Source organism: Phocoena sinus, chromosome 6 (genome assembly GCF_008692025.1).
Source record: "Phocoena sinus isolate mPhoSin1 chromosome 6, mPhoSin1.pri, whole genome shotgun sequence".
In the NCBI taxonomy this organism is placed as follows: domain Eukaryota; kingdom Metazoa; phylum Chordata; class Mammalia; order Artiodactyla; family Phocoenidae; genus Phocoena; species Phocoena sinus.
This window is the reverse complement of record NC_045768.1, coordinates 12042414-12065536: the sequence shown is the minus strand read 5'-3', so window position 1 is coordinate 12065536 and position 23123 is coordinate 12042414. Positions and strand designations below refer to the sequence as shown.

General features: G+C 41.4%; 1 protein-coding gene across 9 annotated transcripts in view; it reads left to right on the top strand.

Annotated features, from left to right (window-relative positions):
• RABGAP1 (RAB GTPase activating protein 1) overlaps positions 1 to 23123 on the top strand; it is a 160433-nt gene that overhangs the window by 122662 nt on the left and 14648 nt on the right. For 7 of the 9 annotated variants that reach the window (XM_032634102.1, XM_032634105.1, XM_032634104.1 and 4 more), the window contains 7 exons: positions 2739 to 2813; positions 6414 to 6539; positions 7145 to 7288; positions 9645 to 9686; positions 9948 to 10076; positions 21060 to 21152; positions 21577 to 21687. In XM_032634102.1, the coding sequence (XP_032489993.1) occupies positions 2739 to 2813; positions 6414 to 6539; positions 7145 to 7288; positions 9645 to 9686; positions 9948 to 10076; positions 21060 to 21152; positions 21577 to 21687 (720 nt within the window). Of the gene's footprint in view, positions 1 to 2738; positions 2814 to 6413; positions 6540 to 7144; positions 7289 to 9644; positions 9687 to 9947; positions 10077 to 13450; positions 13669 to 16815; positions 18280 to 21059; positions 21153 to 21576; positions 21688 to 23123 lie in introns of those variants that run through there. The other 2 variants (XM_032634108.1, XM_032634107.1) reach the window with 2 other exon arrangements.

The window sequence follows — 23123 nt, the reverse complement described above, 5'->3', positions numbered from 1 at the left end:
TTAAAAAGATTTTCCTGAAGTACTTAAAGCAAACCTCAGACATCATAATCCTAAACTCTTTGCCGTACATCTCTAAAAATAAGATCATTATCCACCTGTATCATCCATCATTATCCATCAGTACCATCTAATAGCCACTCCATATTCAGATTTCCCTAAATGTCTTTATACATTTAGTTAGAATCAGGATCCAGCAATATTCATACTGTGGTTAGTTGTTATATCTCTTTTAATTAAAAACAGCCCTCCTTTTTTTCCCAACATGCCATTTTCTTGCTGAAGATACAATCATTTCTCTGTTATTTTCTAGTTCCTTCCTTTGGCCATGTTCAGTTTGATACGATTGACGTCTCTTTAAGCTGTACTTCCCTCACTATTCACTGCCCTGGTACAGGCCACTATGATACGTTGCTAGCACTTTTTTACAAAAGCCGCCTTGCATTAGTCTCCCTGCGTTTGGGTTCTAGCCTATTTATTATTTTCTCTGTGTTGACCCTAGAATTGGATCATTTTAGTGGCCTCCACTAGACCCACTAAAACCTTTAGTGCTTTGTCTAACCCACAGACTGAAATAAAAATTCCTTAGTTCATTTCCTGGTCCTAGATTCATTAGCTTAGTATTAAAGGCATTTTATAATATATCCAGGCTTACTCCCTAAATATTTTATGCTTCAGTCACATTGGACTTCTCACTGTACTCTGGTTGATTTACTTGTCAAACTTCCCAACTGAACTGTGAAGTTCTCAAGGGCAAGAATCATTTCTTACATATGTTAGCATCTATAGCACTTGCACAGTGCACGCCATATTATAGAAGGTGCTCATTAAATGTTGATGAATTAGTGAAACGCCTTTTCTTCCCCATATTTCATTACAGCCCCCATGAACCTTATATTTCAAACGTTTCCCGAATGTATTATGTACATGAAAGTACTTTCAAACTTTCGGGAAATGTTTGAAATATAAAGCATTCCTTCTAGCTTTTCTATGAGCCTGAAAAATGCTCCCCTCATTCTCTACCTATAGAAATTCAATACATTTTTATCTTAGTACATAATTGATTAAGCCATGTGCTGAGCACTTTACTTGAGAGGACTGAGAATAATTCATCAGCTCTATTATATAAATACTGTGATTATTCTCATCTTACAAATAAGGAATATAAGCATTGGGCCTAAGAGCCAGACCGAGACATTAGCAATTGTGAGATTTCAGCCCAACTCTATCTAACTGTGAGGCCTCTATTCTTTTTTGACTAATCGACTGTCGATTGGTACCTTCATCAGTTTTGTCAAACTGCCTTCCACAGAGCTGTGTTGGCATATATTACTACTAGTTTTCAACAGTCTTAACAAAATGAGTATTAACTCGTTAATTTTTTACTGATTTGATAGGTGGAAAGTGGTCTCATTAAATTACAAAATATCATTTCTAAATCCCTCTGTGCTTCTTGTCTTTGGAAAAGCATATGTGTTTCTCGTTCTGTAGCCCTCTCATCAGATAAGCTTTGACAAAACAGGGGATATAATGAGATTATATTGAATTCTACCTGAATTTATGAAAGCATGGTTATATATAAAAACATAAACAGTGATTGGTGAGTGCCTGCTATGTAAAACATATATATGTATATATTTTTAAAGCTATAGTTTCACCAAAAGCTAATGATAAAATCCCATGTGTATATTAACTTGTCATCTAATAAACGTTGGCATCACATTTTGCTAAGTGATCTGAAATTTAAATATACCCATTTCTAAGTTGCTTTCTTGGGACACAGAAGAACCTTGGGGGAAAAAATGGAGAATAAAGAGAGTTTCATCAGAAATAAATTTGTCAGACAGGGAATAGCGTCCTGAATCTATCGGAATTCCCCTTTCCCCCCACAACTTACATGAGAACTATAAATATTAACCAAAAGAACAAGACTCTGAAGAACAACTACAGAACCAAAGAGTAACCCACAGGACTAGTTGATGTCAATATTCTGTTAATGATAACGTTCAGAAGAGATGAGTTGTCATCATCTGCTGCCAAGGAAAATACAAATGAAAATTCCAAAGAACCACAGATGGTTTCGGAGTAATCCCTCTTATCAGAAAAGTCATCACTGGCATTGTGGAAAGGATTGTATTTTGGCATCTTTGCCAAAAGATTTTTTTTCCCAGAAAGAAAAATGAATAGCAATAACAGTGTTTAGTGAGTGCCTGCTCAACACATATAGCAGTGAGTGCCTGCTGTATGTGTTGAGGTGCATCACCCCAGCCTCTAAGAAGTTCACAGTCTAGTAGAGAAGATGGACATTTAAAATGCAGTGTGGTAAGTGCTCTAATAACCATACATTTGTCACAAGTACCATAGAAGTACCGAGGAGAGAGAGAATCCTGGGGGAATAGAATATGTTTGGAGCCTCAGTGAAGAACACATTTTTCAGACAGAGAAGAGGGAAAAGCATGAGCAAAGACAGGCGGAATGACAACTTTTTTTTTTAATGCTAAAATGGTTTTTGCTTAACCTTACCACTCCTTGGCTACAGGAAGTGGCGTGGTGACAGCGTTATTTATAATAAAGAAAAATTGGAATTGAAGAGAAATGTTTGCATCATTCACTGCCCATCAGAATGCCACAGTGGAGTGTGGGTAGCATCTTCAAGGTTCCCGTGTTCAAGTTCCTATAAGGCAACTATGACTCAAGAGCGACTACATTCATTTACACCTCGTGTGTTTTTCCCCCCCCAGGCTTATTCTGTGTATGATGAAGAAATTGGCTATTGCCAGGGCCAGTCATTTCTTGCTGCTGTTCTGCTTCTCCATGTGAGTAATTAGGTCTCTATGTATGACTTACACATGTCCTGCCTCAGCTTATACTAGCCTTAGACTTGATCATGGTTTTTTATTTCCTTTGGCCAGGCTTTAGTGCATGAAGGTTAACTCCTATATCTGGAAACCTTTTCCTTAAATTAATACAGTGTCATCATGGGAGAGAAACATGGTAAAAAATAAATGACAGTGTTGAAAATTGGTACAAGGGTAGACTTTTTTTATTACTAGGGTGATTGGATAGACTTTAGTCTTGATTGAACCCTTTGGGGACATTTTATCTTCTCTAAAGTAGCCGCTGTCATCAGTCTTTGTTTTGAGATTTATGTATTAGGGTGGAAGGGAGGCAGAGAAGTTGGGTTGCTTTAGCACCATTTTATTCATTTGTTCATTCATTCAGCAAAGACCTTTACCCTCCATCTTACTGATATTTTTTTAAATCCACAGCAAAATTGAAAAAACGTTAAGGTGAACACTCATATACTCTTGACCTGATATATCAGTATTCTTCCACACTGCTTTCTCTGCATCTCTCTCTCTTTTCCTCTTTTACACACACACACACACACACACACACACACTTTTTTTTTTTAATGGAAAAGAAATTTTTTGAAATTATCTTTGGAAAATAAGTAGCAGACACCCCTAAATACTTGTGCATGTATCTCCTGAGGACCTAACCAGAATATCACAGTCATATCTCAGAAATTCGACACTGACTCACAGTGTCTTACCCACAGTCCACATTCAGTTTTCCCTGTTTACTCAGTAAAGTCCTTACAGCTTTTTTTTTTTTTTTTTTTTTTTTTTGTGGTACGTGGGCCTCTCACTGTTGTGGCCTCTCCTGTTGCGGAGCACAGGCTCCGGGCGCGCAAGCTCAGCAGCCACGGCTCACGGGCCCAGCTGCTTCGCGGCATGTGGGATCTTCCCAGACCGGGGCACGAACCCGTGTACCCCGCATCGGCAGGCAGACTCTCAACCACTGCGCCACCAGGGAAGCCCAGCTTTTTTTTCTAATCAAGATCAGTGAAGAATCAGGCATTGCATTTGGTTGTCATTTCATTTTATTCTTTTAATCTGATCTATTCCCTTTGCCTTTTTTGTATGTTCCATGCCATTGACAGTTTTGAAAAATTAAAGCAGATTGTCTTGTAAAACATCCCGGATTCTTGATTTGGCTGATCATTTTCCCATGATTCAAGTTAAAATGCTTGGCAAAAATACCACACAGGTGATGTTAGCAGAGAGTTTTTGAGCATCTGTTATGGTCTGAACTGTGCTAGTGATCAGGAGTGGATAATATAGTGTGGCCCTGGTCCTTGTGGATGCAGAGCTAGTGAAGCTGACTAGCTGTAGGCAAAAAAAGTCACACAAGTATATCATTGTTACTTTCAGTGGCGCTGTGAAGGTATAGTGAAACGTTTGATGCAAGATTATAACAAGGGAGCCTCATTTCGATTACACGCTTCTCTGGGAAGCTAACCTTTAAGGTGAACCCTGAAAAATGAGAAGGGATATCCATTCTCTTTTGTACTTTACTATATCATTTAACTTTTTTTTTAACATTGTTATGAAAATAATAAAACTGTTTTGAAAACAAGAGAGTGGAGAGTAGAGCAGTCCTGGTAAAGAGAATAGTACAGTGTATAGAAGCCCTGAAATGGGGAAAACTTGGCATCTGGAAGGAACTGAAAGAAAGGCAGTGTGACAGGAGCATCACGAGCCATGGGGAATAGGGGGAGGGAGCTAGAGAGGTCCACAAGACTAGCTTGAAGGAGGGCTGTGGAGACCAGGCCACGCAGTCTAGATTTTGTTTCTCTAAGAACAGGAAGCTTTTGAAGAGGTTTAAGCCATTTCGTGTAGGTTGTAATACAAGTAAAACAAAACCACTTTGCATCTTCTTACTGTGAGCCTAGCTTGTTGGTATTGGTAGGCATGCAAAAATGTGATAAAACTATGACACTGATAAAGAAGTCAAGTTTTTTTTCCCCCCAGCTTTGTTTACATCATAATTGACGAAGATTGTGTGTGTGTATATATAAGGTGTATAATGTGATGATTTGACATCCTATACATTGTGAAATGATTCTCACAAGCTAATTAACACATCCTCAAGAAGTCAAGTTTTAAGTTTTTGTTCTGTTGTTTTTTTTTTTTTTGTGGTACGCGGGCCTCTCACTGTTGTGGTCTCTCCCGTTGCGGAGCACAGGCTCCGGACGCGCAGGCTCAGCGGCCATGGCTCACGGGCCCAGCCGCTCCACAGCACGTGGGATCTTCCCAGACCGGGGCATGAACCCGTGTCCCCTGCATCGGCAGGCGGACTCTCAACCACTGCACCACCAGGGAAGCCCCTGTTCTGTTGTTTTAATCAGACTTTATATCTCAGAGTCTCACAAGTCTGTGGTTCGTCTTTGTTCTCAATTTTCGTGCAAGGACATTTATCCCCATTTAAGTGTCACAACCCTTTTAAAATGAGTTTCCCGATGAAATCCCCAGTGTCTTGGTTTGAACTCTATGCTGCTTGCCATCGTGTTAGAATAAGTGCTTGTTTCAGAGTAAGGGCAGGTGTGCTGCCTAACATCAGAAATGCCACTCTGGGCAGACCAAGTCTCTCCCTCAGTGAGTGGAAGAGTGAAGTTGCCTGCCATGGTAAAGACCTCAAAGGTCTGGTCCTTTGCCCCAAATGCCCTTACCCTTCCAACAATAATTTTCTATCCTTTTCTCATTTATTACTTAGTCTGATTTGCTCTTTAGCTCTGCTTTATTCCCAGTTATTTCTTTGCTCAGCCCACCTCCATCATCTTGTTCGACAGAAGCCCACCCACCTTCTTGACATTTGGAAGGCTTGCTACAGTCATGTCATGTCTTAAATAATATTTCCAGCGCTCTTTTTCTATTTTGAAAACTAGACATTTTGCCCGGTTCTCAGGGAGATATTTTTCCATAAAGCTGTGGAAGATGTATAAGTGAGTAACATCTGTAAATAGAAGTGAAGTAAAGGAGGTTTTTGTACTATTTTAAGTATTACTGCAGGCGTTACTGTAATACTTTAAACATTTCTTCAGACCTTAGAATACATAAAGTTCTTCTGTAACTAGCCATGTTTTTAGTAACAGTGAGGAAGAAAAACATTTTTACTAAAATGAAATAACAGTTAAGGAGGTAAAATGATTTAACAAAGGTCTTATGATTTGGGAAAGATGAAACATACTCGAGTATAGACCTGTTCCTACTCAGTTCAAGTCCTGCCCTCCCTGTGAAGCCTGTTCCTGGCTCCCTCAGGAAGACCCAGGCTTTCTTGTTCTTGTGTTCCCACTGGTCTTTCTAACTAGGCATTTTACAGCTATTGTATACTGGTTGTATGAGAGGCTCCTCAAGAACAGGAACAGTGTATGACATAGAGTAGGCATTGTTAAATATTTCTTGGTTGAATGAATGAATGTTACAAAACACAGCTGAGATCTGAGTTACTGCATATCACTGAATTTCCTAGTATTCAGATAGGAGAGTTGAAGGATAAATTTAATATACTGAGGAAACTTCTGTGTATGTTTTTGATCCCCCACCCCTTCCCTCTTTGCCTGTCTGTTACAGATGCCTGAGGAACAGGCATTCAGTGTTCTGGTCAAGATCATGTTTGACTATGGTCTCAGGGAACTTTTCAAGCAAAACTTTGAAGATTTGCATTGCAAATTTTACCAGTTGGAGCGCCTCATGCAGGTAAGTAGAGAATCCAGCTTTGCATTTGCCAGTAGGAATGCAAGACTGGGAAGAGCGGGATTGATGAAATGGTGCCAAGGAGCAGGGGCGATTTCTAGCCCTCCAGGGTTAAGGACAGGTTTTAGGTTTTTCATTTCTCTCTATGTAACGATGATGCCACGATTAATACGGTGTTAACCCGACGGGTGTGAGCCGGGTTTTCAATCTCATAAACACCCAAAAGATCAGATGACTGTAGGAGCCTTTAACACAGCAAACTCAGTCAAGAAATATTCACCAAGGCTCTGAAGCTGACTGGTTAGAAATCTTATAACAAAAGTGAAACAAACTTTCCCAAACATTTCATAACTTGGAAAGAACAACTGTCCTTCCAAATATTTGTCACCATTTGGGGATTCCTCTTTAGAGCTACTTTGTGGACTGGAAACGAGAGCCGAGTGCCAGTTTAATACCAGATAATAAGTGTTCTTCTCAGCACTTTGGCAATTTTTAGAAAAACACAAATATGTGACTTTTTTGGCCTATTTCTGGCAGATTTATGAACCTCCTGAGTGAGAGTTAAACAGCTGCATATATGCCCAAGACTAATTAGTTTGCTATTTCAGGAATACATTCCTGACTTGTACAACCACTTCCTGGATATAAGCCTTGAAGCACACATGTATGCCTCCCAGTGGTTTCTTACGCTCTTCACTGCAAAATTCCCTCTCTACATGGTCTTCCATATCATCGACCTGCTTTTATGTGAGGTACGTATCACACTTTGGCTTTTGTTTGTAGTGTCCTTCCTGTGTCACCTCTGTTAAAACAGAATTTGTTCTTCTCAGTTATTTTATTTCATTGCTGGAAAATCCAGGTTTAAGTTACTCTTCCTTGGGCTGATGCTAATAATCATGTTTTGTCAAAGGTGCTCTCTGCTAAAAAAAAGCACATTTGTATTAGTTAGGTTTGGCTGCATTGAAGAAATCCAAAATAACAGTGACTAAATAAAGTAGAGGTTTATTTTTCTTTCCCATGTAAAAGAAATCAGAAGGTTGGCAGTAACCTACCTTCCTCAGAGTGCAACTCTGTTCCGTATGGCTGATTAGAGCTCCAGCCACTGTCTCTCTATATTTAAGCTAGGGGGTTTAGGGGTTCAGGGAGGTTGCATCCCCTCTTTTAAAAGACATTTCCTGGAATTTCCACCTGCATTTCTTCTTAACCCCTTATTGACCAAAAGTTAGGTACCTGACCATACCTAGCTTCTAAGGGGAGTTTTTTTTTTTATTTAAGCTGACTAGGAATTTGCTAAAACTTGGGGGTCTATTACTGAAAGAAAATAGATATTATAGTAAATAACGGCCTTTGCCTCAGCTTAGTTTTGGGTTTTAGGGTGTGTATGTGCCTAAGAAGAAAAAACTAACTTCAAAAATAACACGTTTGTTATAGAAACTATAAGCAAAAAGATTTTAAAATACTTCTAATCCCAGTCTAGAGGGAAACTGCTTTTAACATTTTGGTGTATATTCTTTCTGCCTTTTCATATATGTGTATGTGTAATTTCTATATGGAACAGTTTTTTTCATATGGAATATTATGTAATAATGTATATTATGGTTTTATATCTATATAAAAATATGATTATGCTATATATGCTATCTGGTAACCTCTTTTTATCTCATATACTTGACTGTCTATAGACAGACACCTCCACATATGTACCATCCTTATTTTTAATTATCCCATATTCAAAACATATAAAAATCCATTAAGAAATTTGTATCTTCTATCCAGCTTGAAACATTATAAGAAACAGCATTTCAGATATACCATTATTCTTTTTTTTTTTAAAGAAGATGTTGGGGGTAGGAGTTTATTAATTATTTTATTTTTGTTGTGTTGGGTCTTCGTTTCTGTGCAAGGGCTTTCTCTAGTTGTGGCAAGCTGGGGCCACTCTTTATCGCAGCGCGCGGGCCTTTCACTATTGCGGCCTCTCTTGTTGCGGAGCACAGGCTCCAGACACGCAGGCTCAGTAGTTGTGGCTCACGGGCCTCGTTGCTCCACGGCATGGGGGATCCTCCCAGACCAGGGCACGAACCCATGTCCCTTGCATTAGCAGGCAGATTCTCAACCACTGCACCACCAGGGAAGCCCCATTATTCTTTTTTTTTTTTTGCGGTACGCGGGCCTCTCACTGTTGAGGCCTCTCCAGTTGTGGAGCACAGTCTCCGGACGCGCAGGCTCAGTGGCCATGGCTCACGGGCCCAGCCACTCCGCGGCACGTGGGATCTTCCCGGACTAGGGCACGAACCCGTGTCCCCTGCATCGGCAGGTGGACTCTCAACCACTGTGCCACCAGGGAAGCCCAGCCCCATTATTCTTAATTATTCTTATTATTCTTAATTAATGCCAAGTATCCCATTCTTTGGATATATCATAATTTATGTAACCAATTCCTAATCTCAAACCTTTGTCTAGTTTTTCACTATTATAAGCAGCCATTTGTTAAGTAGTTACTGTGGGCCTGGTGGCATGCTAAGTAACCTACATAAACTTTTCAACTAATTAGTTCAGAAAACCATTGGGAGACTATTTGTTATGGAACTTGAGGCCCAGAAACTTTAAAAGTTTAACACTGTCAGCAGATTTTAGGGCCTCGCCTGAGCTGTCCTTTGCCCCACTACTCCTAGAATGATTAGCTTAAGAAAGGCAGATTAGAGGGAACCCTGAGCAGATTCAGTTCTGGGACCTAGGGCTCAGGGACAGAGTGATTGCTGTACTTGGAGTGAGCAGTATAGAATACAGGAAGAGCCACCAGGAGTTACTTCCTGAGAGATCACAATTTTATGACTAATGTTTTAGTTCGGAAGCATGGAATACTTTGAAGAGCATTCTTGAATTGCGAGAATAGCTCTAGAAAAGCTCTTCTCTCAAAAAAATGGGAGACTGGGTCTACCTTAAGTGGTTTTTCAGTGGTTGCCCTGTAATTTTTTTCCCCAAGATATTTTCAAGATTCATTCCTTAAGTTTTTACAGTTTATCTAAAAATTGTGGGGTATTCTGAAGACAAACAGCTTTTAATGATCCATATATAAACACTGAAAATGTTTTCTGTGTTTTCTTTTAGGGAATAAGTGTTATTTTTAATGTCGCCCTTGGATTATTAAAGGTACAGTACACATTTATTTGTAAGCTGGGTTATCTGGTATTCCTTGTTCAGCACTTGCAGTATCTTGGTCTTAATCTCATTCTGAACAGCCACTATGCTCTAGCATTGTCCCTGACAGTGGATATGTGCAAGGAGCTCTGCAAAGGCTACAAAGTATCTTCTGGGGATTATAAAGGTGCTGGGATTATAAAATCCTTCTTGGGCACCTTCATAGCAGAAAACTTTTTTCTGTACATGGTTGTATTTTCTTCTTTCTTCAAGACTTCCAAAGATGACTTGCTATTGACAGACTTTGAAGGTGCGCTGAAGTTCTTCAGGGTTCAGCTTCCTAAGAGATATCGCTCAGAAGAAAATGCAAAAAAACTGATGGAATTAGCTTGCAACATGAAGGTAAAATCATTTTTGCGTTAATTTAGATTCCTTTGTTAATGTCTCACTCCTCCTGATCAAATTGTCAACATTTATAGTACATTAATAATAATGTTTTGTATTGTATAATTTTCTAAATATTTTCATATATATTACAGCCTATGAATTAAATATCAGGTTTCATGATTTCTACTGTGCTGTCCTTTAACTTTCAGTATTTGTTGTTATGGTCAGAAATTCCCTAAAATGAAAGTAATAATACATGAAGGAAACTTATTCACTATTTATCACTTCCAGTGAAGCATTTATGATTTGTATCATTTTTTTAAGTTTTAAAAAAAAGAAGAATCTCCTTGTGTTCATGTTATAAAAGTTTTGTTTTTAAAGAAGAAAAAGTAATTGAGGGAGTTTAGTTTGGAATTTGAGAGGTGGAGGCAAATGGGAGACAGAATAAATAGCTGTATTGAGATGCTTATAGGGTGCATAAAAGACTGACTGTCATATTTACTCAGTGTGTCTCCAGAGGGTAGAATTGTGATCACTGTGTCAGGGGCAGATGTGGTAGGAGAGAAGCTTCACTATCTACTGAATTAGAGTACGGACTGGGAATCAGAGAGATCTGAGTTCAAAGTTATTTCACCTATTTAAGGCACAATTTCCTCATCTGTAAAGTAATATTGGATTTCTGGTTCTGGTTATATGTCAGACTGAGCTAACTCAGGCTACCCTTCTTTAAACATTTGGAGATGCTAAACAAAGTATAATCCAAGAAATGTTTAAATACCTGGATGAACTTGAAAGAAAAAAGAGAAATACCCAGGTGCCTTAAACAAAGTGGCTCAATGTATTGTATGTGATAATAAAAGAGCATTCCAAGGGAATATAGAACCAGAGGTAGGTATTAGGATTTTACTACTCACGAAGACAAGACATGATTTGGGGCCTTCTGGAGGCCCCAGAATGAAACTGAAATCTCTGCATAAAGTTAGGACTTCGGAATGGCCACCCTGTTTGTAAAAGCAGGAATACAAAAACTACATGTTAGCCTGATAAATAATAGGAATCATGATATAAAGTGAATGGGGGATTTGGCGGGGAGGGAAAGGAAATAGAACTTCTAGAAATTAAAATAATCATTAAAGTTATCATTCAATGTAAAATGTTACATCCTTCACAAGTATTATGGATAACATTTAATGATATTTTGCCATGTGCTAGGTCCTGTGATTAGGTGTTTTTACGTGTGAGGATTAACTACAGTATATGTACAGTGCTTACCTTAGTGCCTGATAATTAGTAAGGGTTTAAGAAATAATGGCCACTACTATGATTATTTCCTCCCTGGTTTTTCAAGCAGAAACAAACTCTTTTCAGTAACATTTACACCAGCGAGGGGTTTGCGCACAGCACACAGCCAAATGAGCTCTGAGCTTCTTGGAGTTGCTTTCTATCCCAACCTGGTTTAGCATACAGAAGGATGCTGACTCTTACTTATGATTTCTTCCCCTCCAAAACCTGCTTCTTTCTCAGTGTCCCCATCTCCAGTTTGTGGGACCTCATTGCTCAGGCCTGAAAACTTGATACCATCCTCTTCTATTCTTTCTTTCACACTTAACATCTCCATATTCCACATCCAAGCCCTATCATCAAAATATATCCTGAATCTGATCACTTCTCAACCCTTTCATCACCAATGCCCAAGTCTAACCATCTCATCACTTCTCTTCTGGAAGATTGCAGTCGATTCCTTGGTCCTTCTGTTTCCACAGTGATTTCCTCCCAGACTCTTTTTGATCTCATCTCTCCCTTGCTTAAAACACTAATGGCTTCTTATCTCAGAATAAAACTCAGGTTCTTGCCTTGGCCTGCAAGGCCTGGCACCATCTCACCTCTGACAGTGTGATTTCAACTACTACTACTTTTCCCCCTTACACTTTTCCACTTCAGACGCCCTGGCCTCCTTGCTGTTCTCAGACATGCTGAGCATGTTCCCTCCCAGCCTTTGTGCTGGCTGGTCTCTCTGCCTGTAATGTTGTTCTCCTTGCTGTCCACATGGCTTCACCCTCGCCTCATTCAGTCTTAGGCTCAATGATCATGTCATCAGAGAGGACTTCTCTGATTACAGTGTCTAAAGTAGCAGCTCCCCCCAACTCTTTACACCCTATCTCCTTATCCTGTCATATTTTCTTCATGTCACTTATTGATACTTAACATTATTTTATATGTTTGACTATTATCTGCGTGCCCCCTGTCCCCATGCTGGAATTAAGCCTGTGACAGAGGGGACTTTATCTCGTTTGTTTATTGCTGAATTCCCAGCACAAGAACAGGATCTGACATGTAAATATTGGTTGAATGAGTGAATAAATGAATATTCTGTTGAGCTTCCTCCAAGTGTTTTACAAAGAAGAGTTAACATGGATTTGGGCAAGGCTTAAAAATAGCTTCTAGCTAAAGGTTTACCTTTTGGGTTTTCATTAGCTTGAAACACTTTAATAATAAATGGATTCTTTATTTCTAAAGTCCAGATGGGAGGTGTCTGATGTCTTTTTCCTTGCCTTTGCTTCCAAAGAATTAAGGTAGACAAGGCCGCACAGCACACGTTATTATTTGCTTAGATACGTAATTCCTTTTGGTCTTGGAGAGCCCTGCATGGCTAGGGTACACTTTGGATGATTTCCCCTACTTGCACATGGTTTCAGGTGAGAAAAATAGTAATTTTTCTTGAAATTGACTCATCACGGAAAGCCTACAGATTCACCAGGACATGAGAGAGTGAGCTTTTTCTGTTAAAAGGTGGGATATGGTGTGTACAGTTTAGTTAGTGATGATTAGTTTCACTCTGGCAGCTATACTTAACACCAAAAAATATTAAAGGAGATATAGGCAATAGTTGAGCCAATTATTGGCAAAGGATTTCAGTCACAGTGATAATTTGTCAGCTCAAAAATAAGAGAAATCATTGGCAAGCTCAGTTATGAGCCCTGCATTACGTAGACCGCATGATGGAGGAGGGCCTCAGTCAGCACAGAGAGTGCATAGTATCTTCTGGTTGTTTGGAGACCCTCTAGCCATGGAAAAGGGGATTCCTGCTAGGTGAATGCTTTGGAAACTAGCTTCTGAATTTCTTGGTGTAGAATTTAGAAAGGAACATTGGCCTTGTAACTCATTCAATTCCATTCCGTTATTTTTTAATTAAAAAAAAAAGTTGTGACTCAGTTTTCTCAGTTGTACTTCCTAATTAAGGTGGGAATAGGGAATGCTTTATCTCACATGCCAGTCCAGGAGACAGATACCTATTCTTGTTGTTGTCTTTTGTTGTGTTTTAGCAGTTACAGTGTTGTAATTTCCAGTATTTGTACAGATTTTATAAGAATCTCATTTGTTCCTCACAGTACCCTGTGAGGTGCAAAGGGCAAATCCAGTGTGGAAACTGAGGCTTATAGAAGCCAAGTGACTTACCCAGCTGATACTGACTGGGCAGTGACAAAAGCCCTGTTGGAACTCAGGCCTTCTGACTGCGTGCTCCCAAGGCTTTCCACCCTGTTGCATGGCCTCTTATTTCAGAAGGCGGCAGGAACCAAGTTTGGTGCGGCAGTATCTGCAATGGCCACAAGGTGGGTCTGTTGCCCAGAAAGGTCCACTGTCCTCTCGGTGCCTGCATCTTCCTTTTCTCCATCAGTCTCTCCCAGTATCTGTCTTTACTTGCCTCTCCTTTTTTTTCCTCTCTCTCCTTTCTTCCCTTTTACTTCTCCCCTTCTACTCCTTAATTTATTATGGGACCGAATTTTTTTTTTTATTTCTTACAGAGTTTTAGACCCCTGCTCTTAATCTAAAATTTAACAACATACATACATACATCAAAACTCATTTAGCCGTCTGTTGAATTTCTCTCCCTCCATGGGTCAGTGACCTGAGATGGAAAAGTTGTTTCCACTTGTGATATAAGATCTAAAAGGAATTTCACTTTAAATAGATTGTTCAGGAGATCGGGAATGGTCCTAGGAGCTCCACAGCCCTTTCATACCCATAACTGTGCCATGCATCATCTTTAGTGGAGGGAAATGGGAAAAAAAAAATTAGGTCTTTTAAGTTTTGACTCAAGAAATATGTGAGAGCAACTGTTTCTTTGTGTGTCTATACAGGAATTTTGAGAACAAGTCTGATACGTGAGGCTGGTTTAGAAGCAGCAGGAACTATGCTAAAAGAGATGGCTCAGTGGGTTTCTTAGATCAAATCTGAATACTTGACCCTTTGGCTGTAGAATCCTGCCTGATGTGAAATGGAATTTCTGAACCATGGCTTCATTGGAATTTGTTATATCAAACATAAAGTGAATATGCTAGGCTTCAAACTACCTGTAAGAAAAGATATTATTACAAAAACCAAATAGTAATATCTGTCAATTAATGTAATCCTAACCATTTGCTATTTGGAGAAACAGAAAACTCTTTGGCATTTGGGGATATTTGCCCTGAGGGCATGTTTTTATTCATGAGCCTAAAAGCAGCACTAGTTTGAACTTCTTTCTCTGCTCAAATCATTTGTGTAGTTAGTGTGGGTTTGGGTTTTAACTTCTGTGTTTGTAGTGACTTCATCAGTCTTTTTTCTTGATACGTTCACAGAAGCTTGTATAGTGTCTACACATAGTGAATTTATCCTTAGAGTGACCATATGAGGTCATTTTACGGATGTGTGTACTGAGGGTTAGAGAATTGAAGAAAACTCCCAAAGGGCACAAAGTTAGGGATGGAATTGAGATTAGATCCCAGGAATTTCAGACTCTAAAGTCAATGCTTATCATCATTGTGCTTTACTGTACCTGAGGGATTGAATGAATGGGACAAGAGCTACTTCTATTGGTCCACTTTTGGTGATATTTGTCATATAAAGATGGGTAACTCAGTCTCTATGTCAGTGTTGAAACTTACCTTTTGTACACTGTAGCTGAGTTCCATTTTCCTTATAACTAGACCCGGCTAGTTTTACAAGATATCTTTACTTGTTCCTACCTTTTAGAATTGGATTTCATGAGGAAGCTTCTGAATGGGTTCTCTCTTTCTCTGCATTGAACCCTAAAGTTTGCTGGTTGTTGCAAGGGTAGCAGTGTTCACTACCTTCTTGTTTTATTTTAATGAGTTCCTCTCCCTTGGTCCTTATCTGCATGTGATTCCTCTGCTAATAATTTGCTTCTTGCATTTTAGAAAAATACTCTGATGGTAGAACAAGGATGCCTAATTCTATTTAGTAATCTTTGAGGGAGTGTGAGCCTGAACTGTTTGAATAAATTAAATAAAAAGGCTGAGAAATCAAGTAGAATGTTGATTTGTTTCAAGTGGCTATAAGTGCAGACCTTGGAGTCCCACAGACCTTGGCTCTCAAGCTGGCTCTGCCTCTGCTTTGTGACCTAAGGTAGGTGAGCACAGCAGGGTTGTAGAGAGAGAAATAAGACGATGCCTTTAAAGTAGTGGCTGCTCTTCTGATGATATTATCATCATCCTTCACACACCAGTGCTCTTTTGGCCCAGGCTGTTTTGATCTTCTCTGCCCAGGTATCTGCTTTCCTTAAGTCAGTTCAAGTCAACAAGCATTTGTAGATTGCCTTCTATGCCAAGAATATACTGTGCTCAGTACTGGGCATGCTACAGAGATGGGTAAAAAGCAAGAATCACCCGAGACTTGAATTCTTGTGCTGGCATTCCCGCTGAACAGTCTGGGTCCTTTACTTTAGACAAGTCACTTTACCTATCTAGGTCTCAGTTCCCCAGTACAATGAGGGTGATAATCCCTGCTGTACGCATCTCAGAAAGTCATTTTGATGATTAAAGAAAATAGTAGATGTAGAGGCAGCTTGTTATCTTGAAACTTTTATGTAAATCTCAGGTTCTTGTAATCACTAACTGAAAAAGAACCATGGACTTGTGTCAGATTTCTTTATTTAGCAACGAGGACTTTGGGGTCAGGATCTCCTTAATGTACCAGACCTCTTCCTACCCACACACTCACCCACACAACATAACTCCAATCCTGCCACGCAGAGCTACTAACATTCAACCTCCCACCTGCACTGGACTTTCTGTGAGTCCAGCCCAGCAGGGATTCTTGACTTTTGCAGGAACTTTATTTTTTATTTATTTTAAAATTTTATTTATTTATTTTTGGCTGCATTGGGTCTTCGTTGCTGCACGCGGGCTTTCTCTAGTTGCGGCGAGAGGGGGCTACTCTTTGTTGCGGTGCGCGGGCTTCTCACTGCGGTGGCTTCTCTTGTTGCGGAGCACGGGATCTAGGTGCACGGGCTTCAGTAGTTGTGGCTCACGGGCTCAGTAGTTGTGGCTCGTGGGCTCTAGAGCTCAGGCTCAGTAGTTGTGGCACACGGGCTTAGTTGCTCCGCGGCATGTGGGATCTTCCCAGACCAGGGATTGAACCCGTGTCCCCTGCATTGACAGGCGATTCTTAACCACTGCTCCACCAGGGAAGCCCCTTGCAGGGACTTTAAACCAAACTTCAGAATCAGCTCCTAATATTTCCTATCAGCAGCCTGTTTCCTACTCTTCTGTGTTAAATGGACTTTGTTTAAATGGCTCATTGTTTGCAGCACATGTTCAGAGAAGAAAAGCAGATAATAATAATGTTACAGCCACCCTTTATTAAAAAGACTTCACTGTGTGCCAGCCAGGTACTCTTCTTAGCTCTTTATGTGTTTTATATCATGTGATCCTCGTAACAGTAGTTCTCATAAGGACTGTTGGGATTTTCACAGATGAGGACCCTGAGGCTGAGATAAGGCAGCTTGCCCTCAGTCACACAGTAAGTCATCTGCAGAGCCAGGACTCAAGCCTTGGTCTGTCCAAGTTCTTACTGGCCGACGGTACTACCTCACTCCCACCAAGGTCAGCAGCCACTCTCATTCTTTCTCCATCAGTGTGGGCCACGACATCCCTGCCTGTTCCACGGCCTGATCGGGGGCCAGCTTTCCCAGGGCAAGTAGCACATGTTTTAAGAGAGAACCTTATCCAATTCCTGTGACAGATTCATGATAAGTGAGTGACCAAAGGAAAGGTGTTTTAGACTAATTTTTACCTCTACCAAAATATCAATCTGGCATGTTCCAAGTCTCCACCTTCTCTCTAATTCAGCGTTTCTTAACCTGGGACTATGGATGGGCCTCAGGGAGCCCATGAGCCCTCTGAAATGGTGTGTAGAATGTTTTATTGCTGGGGGTGGGGTGGGGGTTAGCTTCTGTGCTTTTTTTGTGGGAACCATGGCTCTCAGGGGACATTCAAAGTGGTACTGTCTCTGACAGTGTTAAGAACCTTGTACTAATTGCAATGAGGTATAAAATTGGTTTTACCTAAATTACAAACTCAGCCTTAACCCAGGAAATTAGAATTTTTTTCCTCCTTGAAAGTGTATTTAAACAGAACAGATTTCAAATTTAATCGTCTTTGAAGGCAAAAATACCTCTGTGTGTGAAGCCGTGATTTCCACAGCCTTCTGATAGAAGTCAGCCAACAGCGGGTGTGATTCAGAGATCTGCGGCTGATTCCATAGCTTCTCTTCTTCTTGAATTCAGTTAAAATTTTAGTGGTAGAAGTAAGAGACAGGCAAAATGAACTGTGGGGACTATGTCTCTTCATTAAGTATTTTCATGCTTACTGTGTGCCAGGCATTAGGAATTTCACAGTGCATAAAGAGTTCCTGCCCTTGTGGAGTTTGCATATCCTGATCTGTGTACATCTTCGTATCATTAATGCTTAGCAAAGAACACTGCACATAGTGGGGCTCAACTATTGGATAAATAAATGTCCCTGCTTGCATCCTTATTGGGTTAAAAGGAAGGTCTTTGACTTTGATTTGTTCAACAGCTGACTGTTCCGATTATGTTCCAAGCATTGAGCTGGGCGCTAGAGGTATGGTGGTAAGCAAAACAGATGTGGCCTTTTTCCTAGTGGGAAGACAGTTAATCAAGTAAGCACATAAATAAATAATTGTGAACTTGGACAGGTGCCATGGAGGATTTGGCTTGACGCTATGAGAATATATAATGAAAGACCAAGCCTGATAGGGGGAAGAGTGTCAGGGAAGGGTTCACTAAGAAGTGATGTGGAGGGACTTCCCTGGTGGCGCAGTGGTTAAGAATCCACCTGCCAATGCAGGAGACACAGGTTTGATTCCTGGTCTGGGAAGATCCCACATTGCTGCGGAGCAACTAAGCCCGTGCGCCACAACTACTGAGCCTGCACTTTAGAGCCCGCGAGCCACAAGTACTGAAGCACACATGCCACAACTACTGAAGTCTGCGCACCTAGAGCCCGTGCTCCACAAAAAGAGAAGCCACTGCAATGAGAAGCCTGCGCACCACAGTGAAGAGCAGCCGCCGCTCACTGCAACTAGAGAAAGCCCGCCAGGCAGAAGCAACGAAGACCCAGTGCAGCCAAAAAAAAAAAAGTGATGTGGAGCTCTGATCTGAAAGGTGAAGAGGAGTGATCCAGGCACAGGGTTGCACAGGCAGAGGGACCAGGCTTGCAGTGTACGTTCGCTTTGGATGCCATTTCCATTTAGAAGACAGGTTGATGCAAAGGGGCGGGGCGGGTGGTGGTGTGGGTTCCCTTCTCATTAATTTAGCAAGCATTTCTGGGCGCTCTCTGTGCATGCGCAGGGGACAACAGTGAGTGAGACGCAGTTCTGACCTGGAGAAAGCACTGATAATGGGACAGGCGGGCTGAGAGGTGCTGGTCTTTCCTGGGTGCAGCCTCATAAGGACACTTGAATTGCTGCTTTTGCTGCTGATACCTCTCGTTCCTCATTCAGGCATCAGTCTTTTTCACAGGGTCTCTGCCTCAGAGGCAGCCTGAACTAGTCGACTCTGGTATGCAGCCACATGCTCCCGAAGTCAGGATCAGCTATGAACCCCTTATAAGCAGTGTTATGTTTGTTTATTTTTTGTTTGTAATGGGGTTGGAGGGGGTGGGGTAAGGCATTCAAGGGAAAGAGAGGGAAGAAGAGAGAGACCGAGAAGTGAGGCTGAGAATTGGGAAGGAAACTAAATGAGGCTCAGCTGGGAAAGAAGTCAGAACTCTGGACCAGCAAGCTCTGCGTAGAGAAGTGAGCAGAGCTTTGTCTCAGAGAAGCCCAGGGTATGAGAATTGTTTTTAAACAGCGTTCACTTTGTTAGCTTAATTATAAATGTAATTCATGCTCAACGTAGAAAATGTGGAAGCATAGGAAACACAAAGAAATGCCCATATCCTATCACAGCACTGAAAGAACCAAATGAGATGACATGTGTGAAGGGCCTGGCATGTCTGGGGCACTTATTACACACTAACTGCTGTTACAGTGTGAGGGAGAATCAACCCTTTTGCTCTGAGAATGAGACATTTATAATAAAGGCTAATGAAAGGTAGAAAAAATTATTTTGTAATTAGCCTTTTAAAATGTATGTTTATGAAAAATGTTAATTCTTCCTTACCCTAGCATGAGAATGACAAGTTGAAGAATCCTGAAGATTTGTGGGAATGTTTTGTAGGATTTGGTGTCAGTCTCTTCTTTATAAAGCACGAGGGGAGCCTTGTATCCCTGCCCTTCCTTGTCATTTATACAGACTGACAGCAGAGAGTACTGGGAGGAAATGTTTGCTGCCCACAAGCCTCATTTAGTTTCTGTTCCTCTGCTATTGATCTGTTAGGATTGTTTATAAATTTACTGATCACAAAGTTGTTCTATTTAAGTGCTTTGTGAATCACTTACACGCACGATAAACATTCACCCCAGCATTGGCCTTAAACCGCAGAAGATCTAGGTTTAGGGATGTTCGTTTCCAGCTTGTGGCCTCACCCCAGGTGTTTAGTGGGCATCTTTCTATAGACTGCAGCCAGGGCATAGTGCTGCATGGCTCCTAGCTGCCTCCCCTCGGGCAGCGGCCAAACTCCAGGAGCAAACTCTAATTGAGGCAGGCCTGTAAACGGCCCGATGGGGCCAGGTGTCCACAGAATCAGTTGGAGAGGAACACCAGGCAGCTCGAGTAAGACAGAAAGGGAAGAATGGAGCAGGGATTGGAGATGCTGACATCAGCCTGCTGAAAACTTGGGCCTGTCCCATCCCCTTTCTATGGCTCAGTATTTTCTTCTGTAAACTAAGGAAGTTGGGCTAGACTAGCTCTGTGATTCCTAGGAACTGGGGGCTAAAAGTCAGATTTGTGAGTCAGCAGTGTAGTAGTTTGTAGTGGTTGGTGAGAAAGAGGACAGTAGTTTAATGGGATGGAAGAGCAGCTAAATAGAATGCTCAGCAGAACTGTGTGTTTAAGGGCAGAGAGAACTGTGCCTGTTTACAGGCAGCACAGAAGGTGCTAGTTGAAAGGAAAGTGGTAGATGGTAGGACAGTGAGGTAGCTACAGCTTGAACTTTGGATGACGCCTTGCGGCCTGGGCGCAGATCCTGAACCTGCTGGTCGCCAGCTGAGTGACTTTGGTCAAGTCACGTAACTTCCTTATATCTCAGTTCACTTGCCTCTAAAATGAGGATACTAATGCCGTACCTTGTAGAGCTGTCATGAGGTCACAGAATGAAAGCACCTGCAGCAGTGCTGGTATGTGCTAAAGAAGTGGCCCATGAGGAGGAGGAGGAAGATGGACAGTCAGACCTAGAGCTCAGGTAGGAGGGGTTATCTGTTGGGTGCTCATTCTGACTACTGGGATGCCCAGGTCAGCAGAGGTCTTGGTCTTCAGGGCAAGCCCTGAAAGCACCCACCCATTGCTGATCCTTTTTTTTTTGGCGGTACGTGGGCCTCCCACTGTTGTGGCCTCTCCCGTTGTGGAGCACAGGCTCTGGACGCGCAGGCTCAGCGGCCATGGCTCACGGGCCTAGCAGCTCCGCGGCACCTGGGATCCTCCCGGACCAGGGCACGAACCCGTGTCCCCTGCATCGGCAGGCGGACTCTCAACCACTGCGCCACCAGGGAAGCCCCTCTGATACTTTTTAATTTGTGCTGTGCTTTATCCTACAGATTAGTCAGAAGAAGTTGAAAAAATATGAAAAAGAATATCACACCATGAGGGAACAGCAGGCCCAACAAGAAGACCCCATCGAGCGATTTGAGGTTTGTTTACGGCCTAGGTGATGTGAAGTGTTTTCAGCCTTTCATTTTACATAATTGCGCCTGTAACTAGCTTTAGTGAGTTCTTTTTAAAATTCAGTTTCACTATTTCTAGGTTCCAGTTTCAGTTTGAGTTTGCAAATGAGAAAGCAAGATTTGTTTTGCTTCAGACTAGCAGCCTAGTTTGTTACAGTTCGGTGGGCTTTTGTCACAGTTAATAAGAAGTAGCTGCTTGACAGTCACTTGAATTTAAGTATTTCTCTGTGGAGATAGAAAGTAAGCAGTCGTTGACTGGGCAGCACGTTAGGACCAGCCACATCTCCCGTGATTCCCGTAGGACTCAGCAATTAGTTTTGAGGGTTAACCTGAGAAGTTGTCATTTCCATCTGATTTTTATGTCTGTAACTGGTTTCTTTTTACCCATCAGCGGGAGAATAGGCGTCTACAAGAAGCTAACATGAGGTTGGAACAGGAAAATGATGACTTAGCCCATGAGCTGGTGACCAGTAAGATTGCACTGCGAAAGGACCTGGATAATGTAAGTCCAACTTGTCTGAAGGGATGATTATATTGAAACACTTCTCCCTTAATCAAGTGAAATCCTGGAATTTTAGTGTTTGTTGTTCTAGTTAGTGTTTCCCTCTTACGATCCACCTTGCTCTTGTCAGTACTGTTCCCTCCTCTCCTTCAGGATCATCCATGATCTCATTAAGGCCTCCTTACCGCATTCTTTTCTCATTATACAGCAAACCCTGAACGCCTTTCCAGACATTGATTGAAAGGTGTTTCTGGCTATTCTTATGTTATTGCAATTGGCAGTAGCATTTAATCACTATAATTTCCTTAACTTACCCCTAAGACAAGAACAGATCTTGTCATCCTGCACATCACGTGCCTGTTGGATAAGCACTGCCAGTTGTAATAAAGCTCAGTGCCGCCGCAGCTTGCAATTTCATCAGGAATTTCTGTTGGCAGATATTCTGTTTTTCTTTGCTTCTCCTAATCTTAAAAGGTTTGAGATGATGGCATTCCTGGCAGGGTGTTTGTCCAATTTCTATACTACAGGCTTCCTATAGTGCACTCTCTCATTCATGGTTTAGGTTGAGGTTGGCGAACGTTTTCTGTAAAGGGACAGATAGTAAATATTTTAGGCTTTGTGGGCCACGTGGTCTCTGTTGCAACTATGTAACTCTGCCATTGGTGCCTACACAATAAATAAACGAATGCACATGGCTGTGTCCCAGTAAAACTTTATTTGCGAGAATAGGTGGCAGGCTGGCTTTGGCGCTTGGACAAAGTTTGGCAGCACCTGACTTACGTTTCCCTTCAGGCTCCTGAGATTACTTTTCTGCTTGTTGATTTTCCTGAGGCTAGAGAGATAGGCTTAGGCTGTTGAGGGTTTACAGGGGACTTAACATAATATATTGAACCCCTTAGGATCTGTGAACTTCACAAGGTCCTTGACAGCCACCAAACATGTATGAAAATATTATGTACTACTGTATTTCTCTGACAGTCTTTGCTTTCATTAGATTCTCCAAGTGAGTCACACCGCAGATGAAGAGGAAGAGAGATGGCAGTATCTACTGGTTCTTATTACTTCTCTTTAGAAATAGAATAATGGAGTAAAATTTTGAACAGGTCTGGATTCTACCATCAGCTACTCTACTGTCAAGCAGAGTGAAGTGTGGGGAGGTGGAATAATAGCTGTGTCCAAGAGTATAGTGAGAATTACGTGATTTGGTGTGTATGAAAGTGCAGGAATTAGGCACAGGCAGTGTTGTTTCACTCTCTTTGTCTGATTGTCAGCTATAAGTAGCTGCAGGTAACTGGGAAGACTCCTTTTTCCAGTTTTTCCAGGAAGGGTGTTGCAAGGCCATTAGCCCTCAGTAACCAGAACCTGGAGATCCCGTTGCTTTTTGGTTTACCACAGTCTCCTTAGGTTGGAGTTTCCTCCCTGTGGTGCAGGTTCCC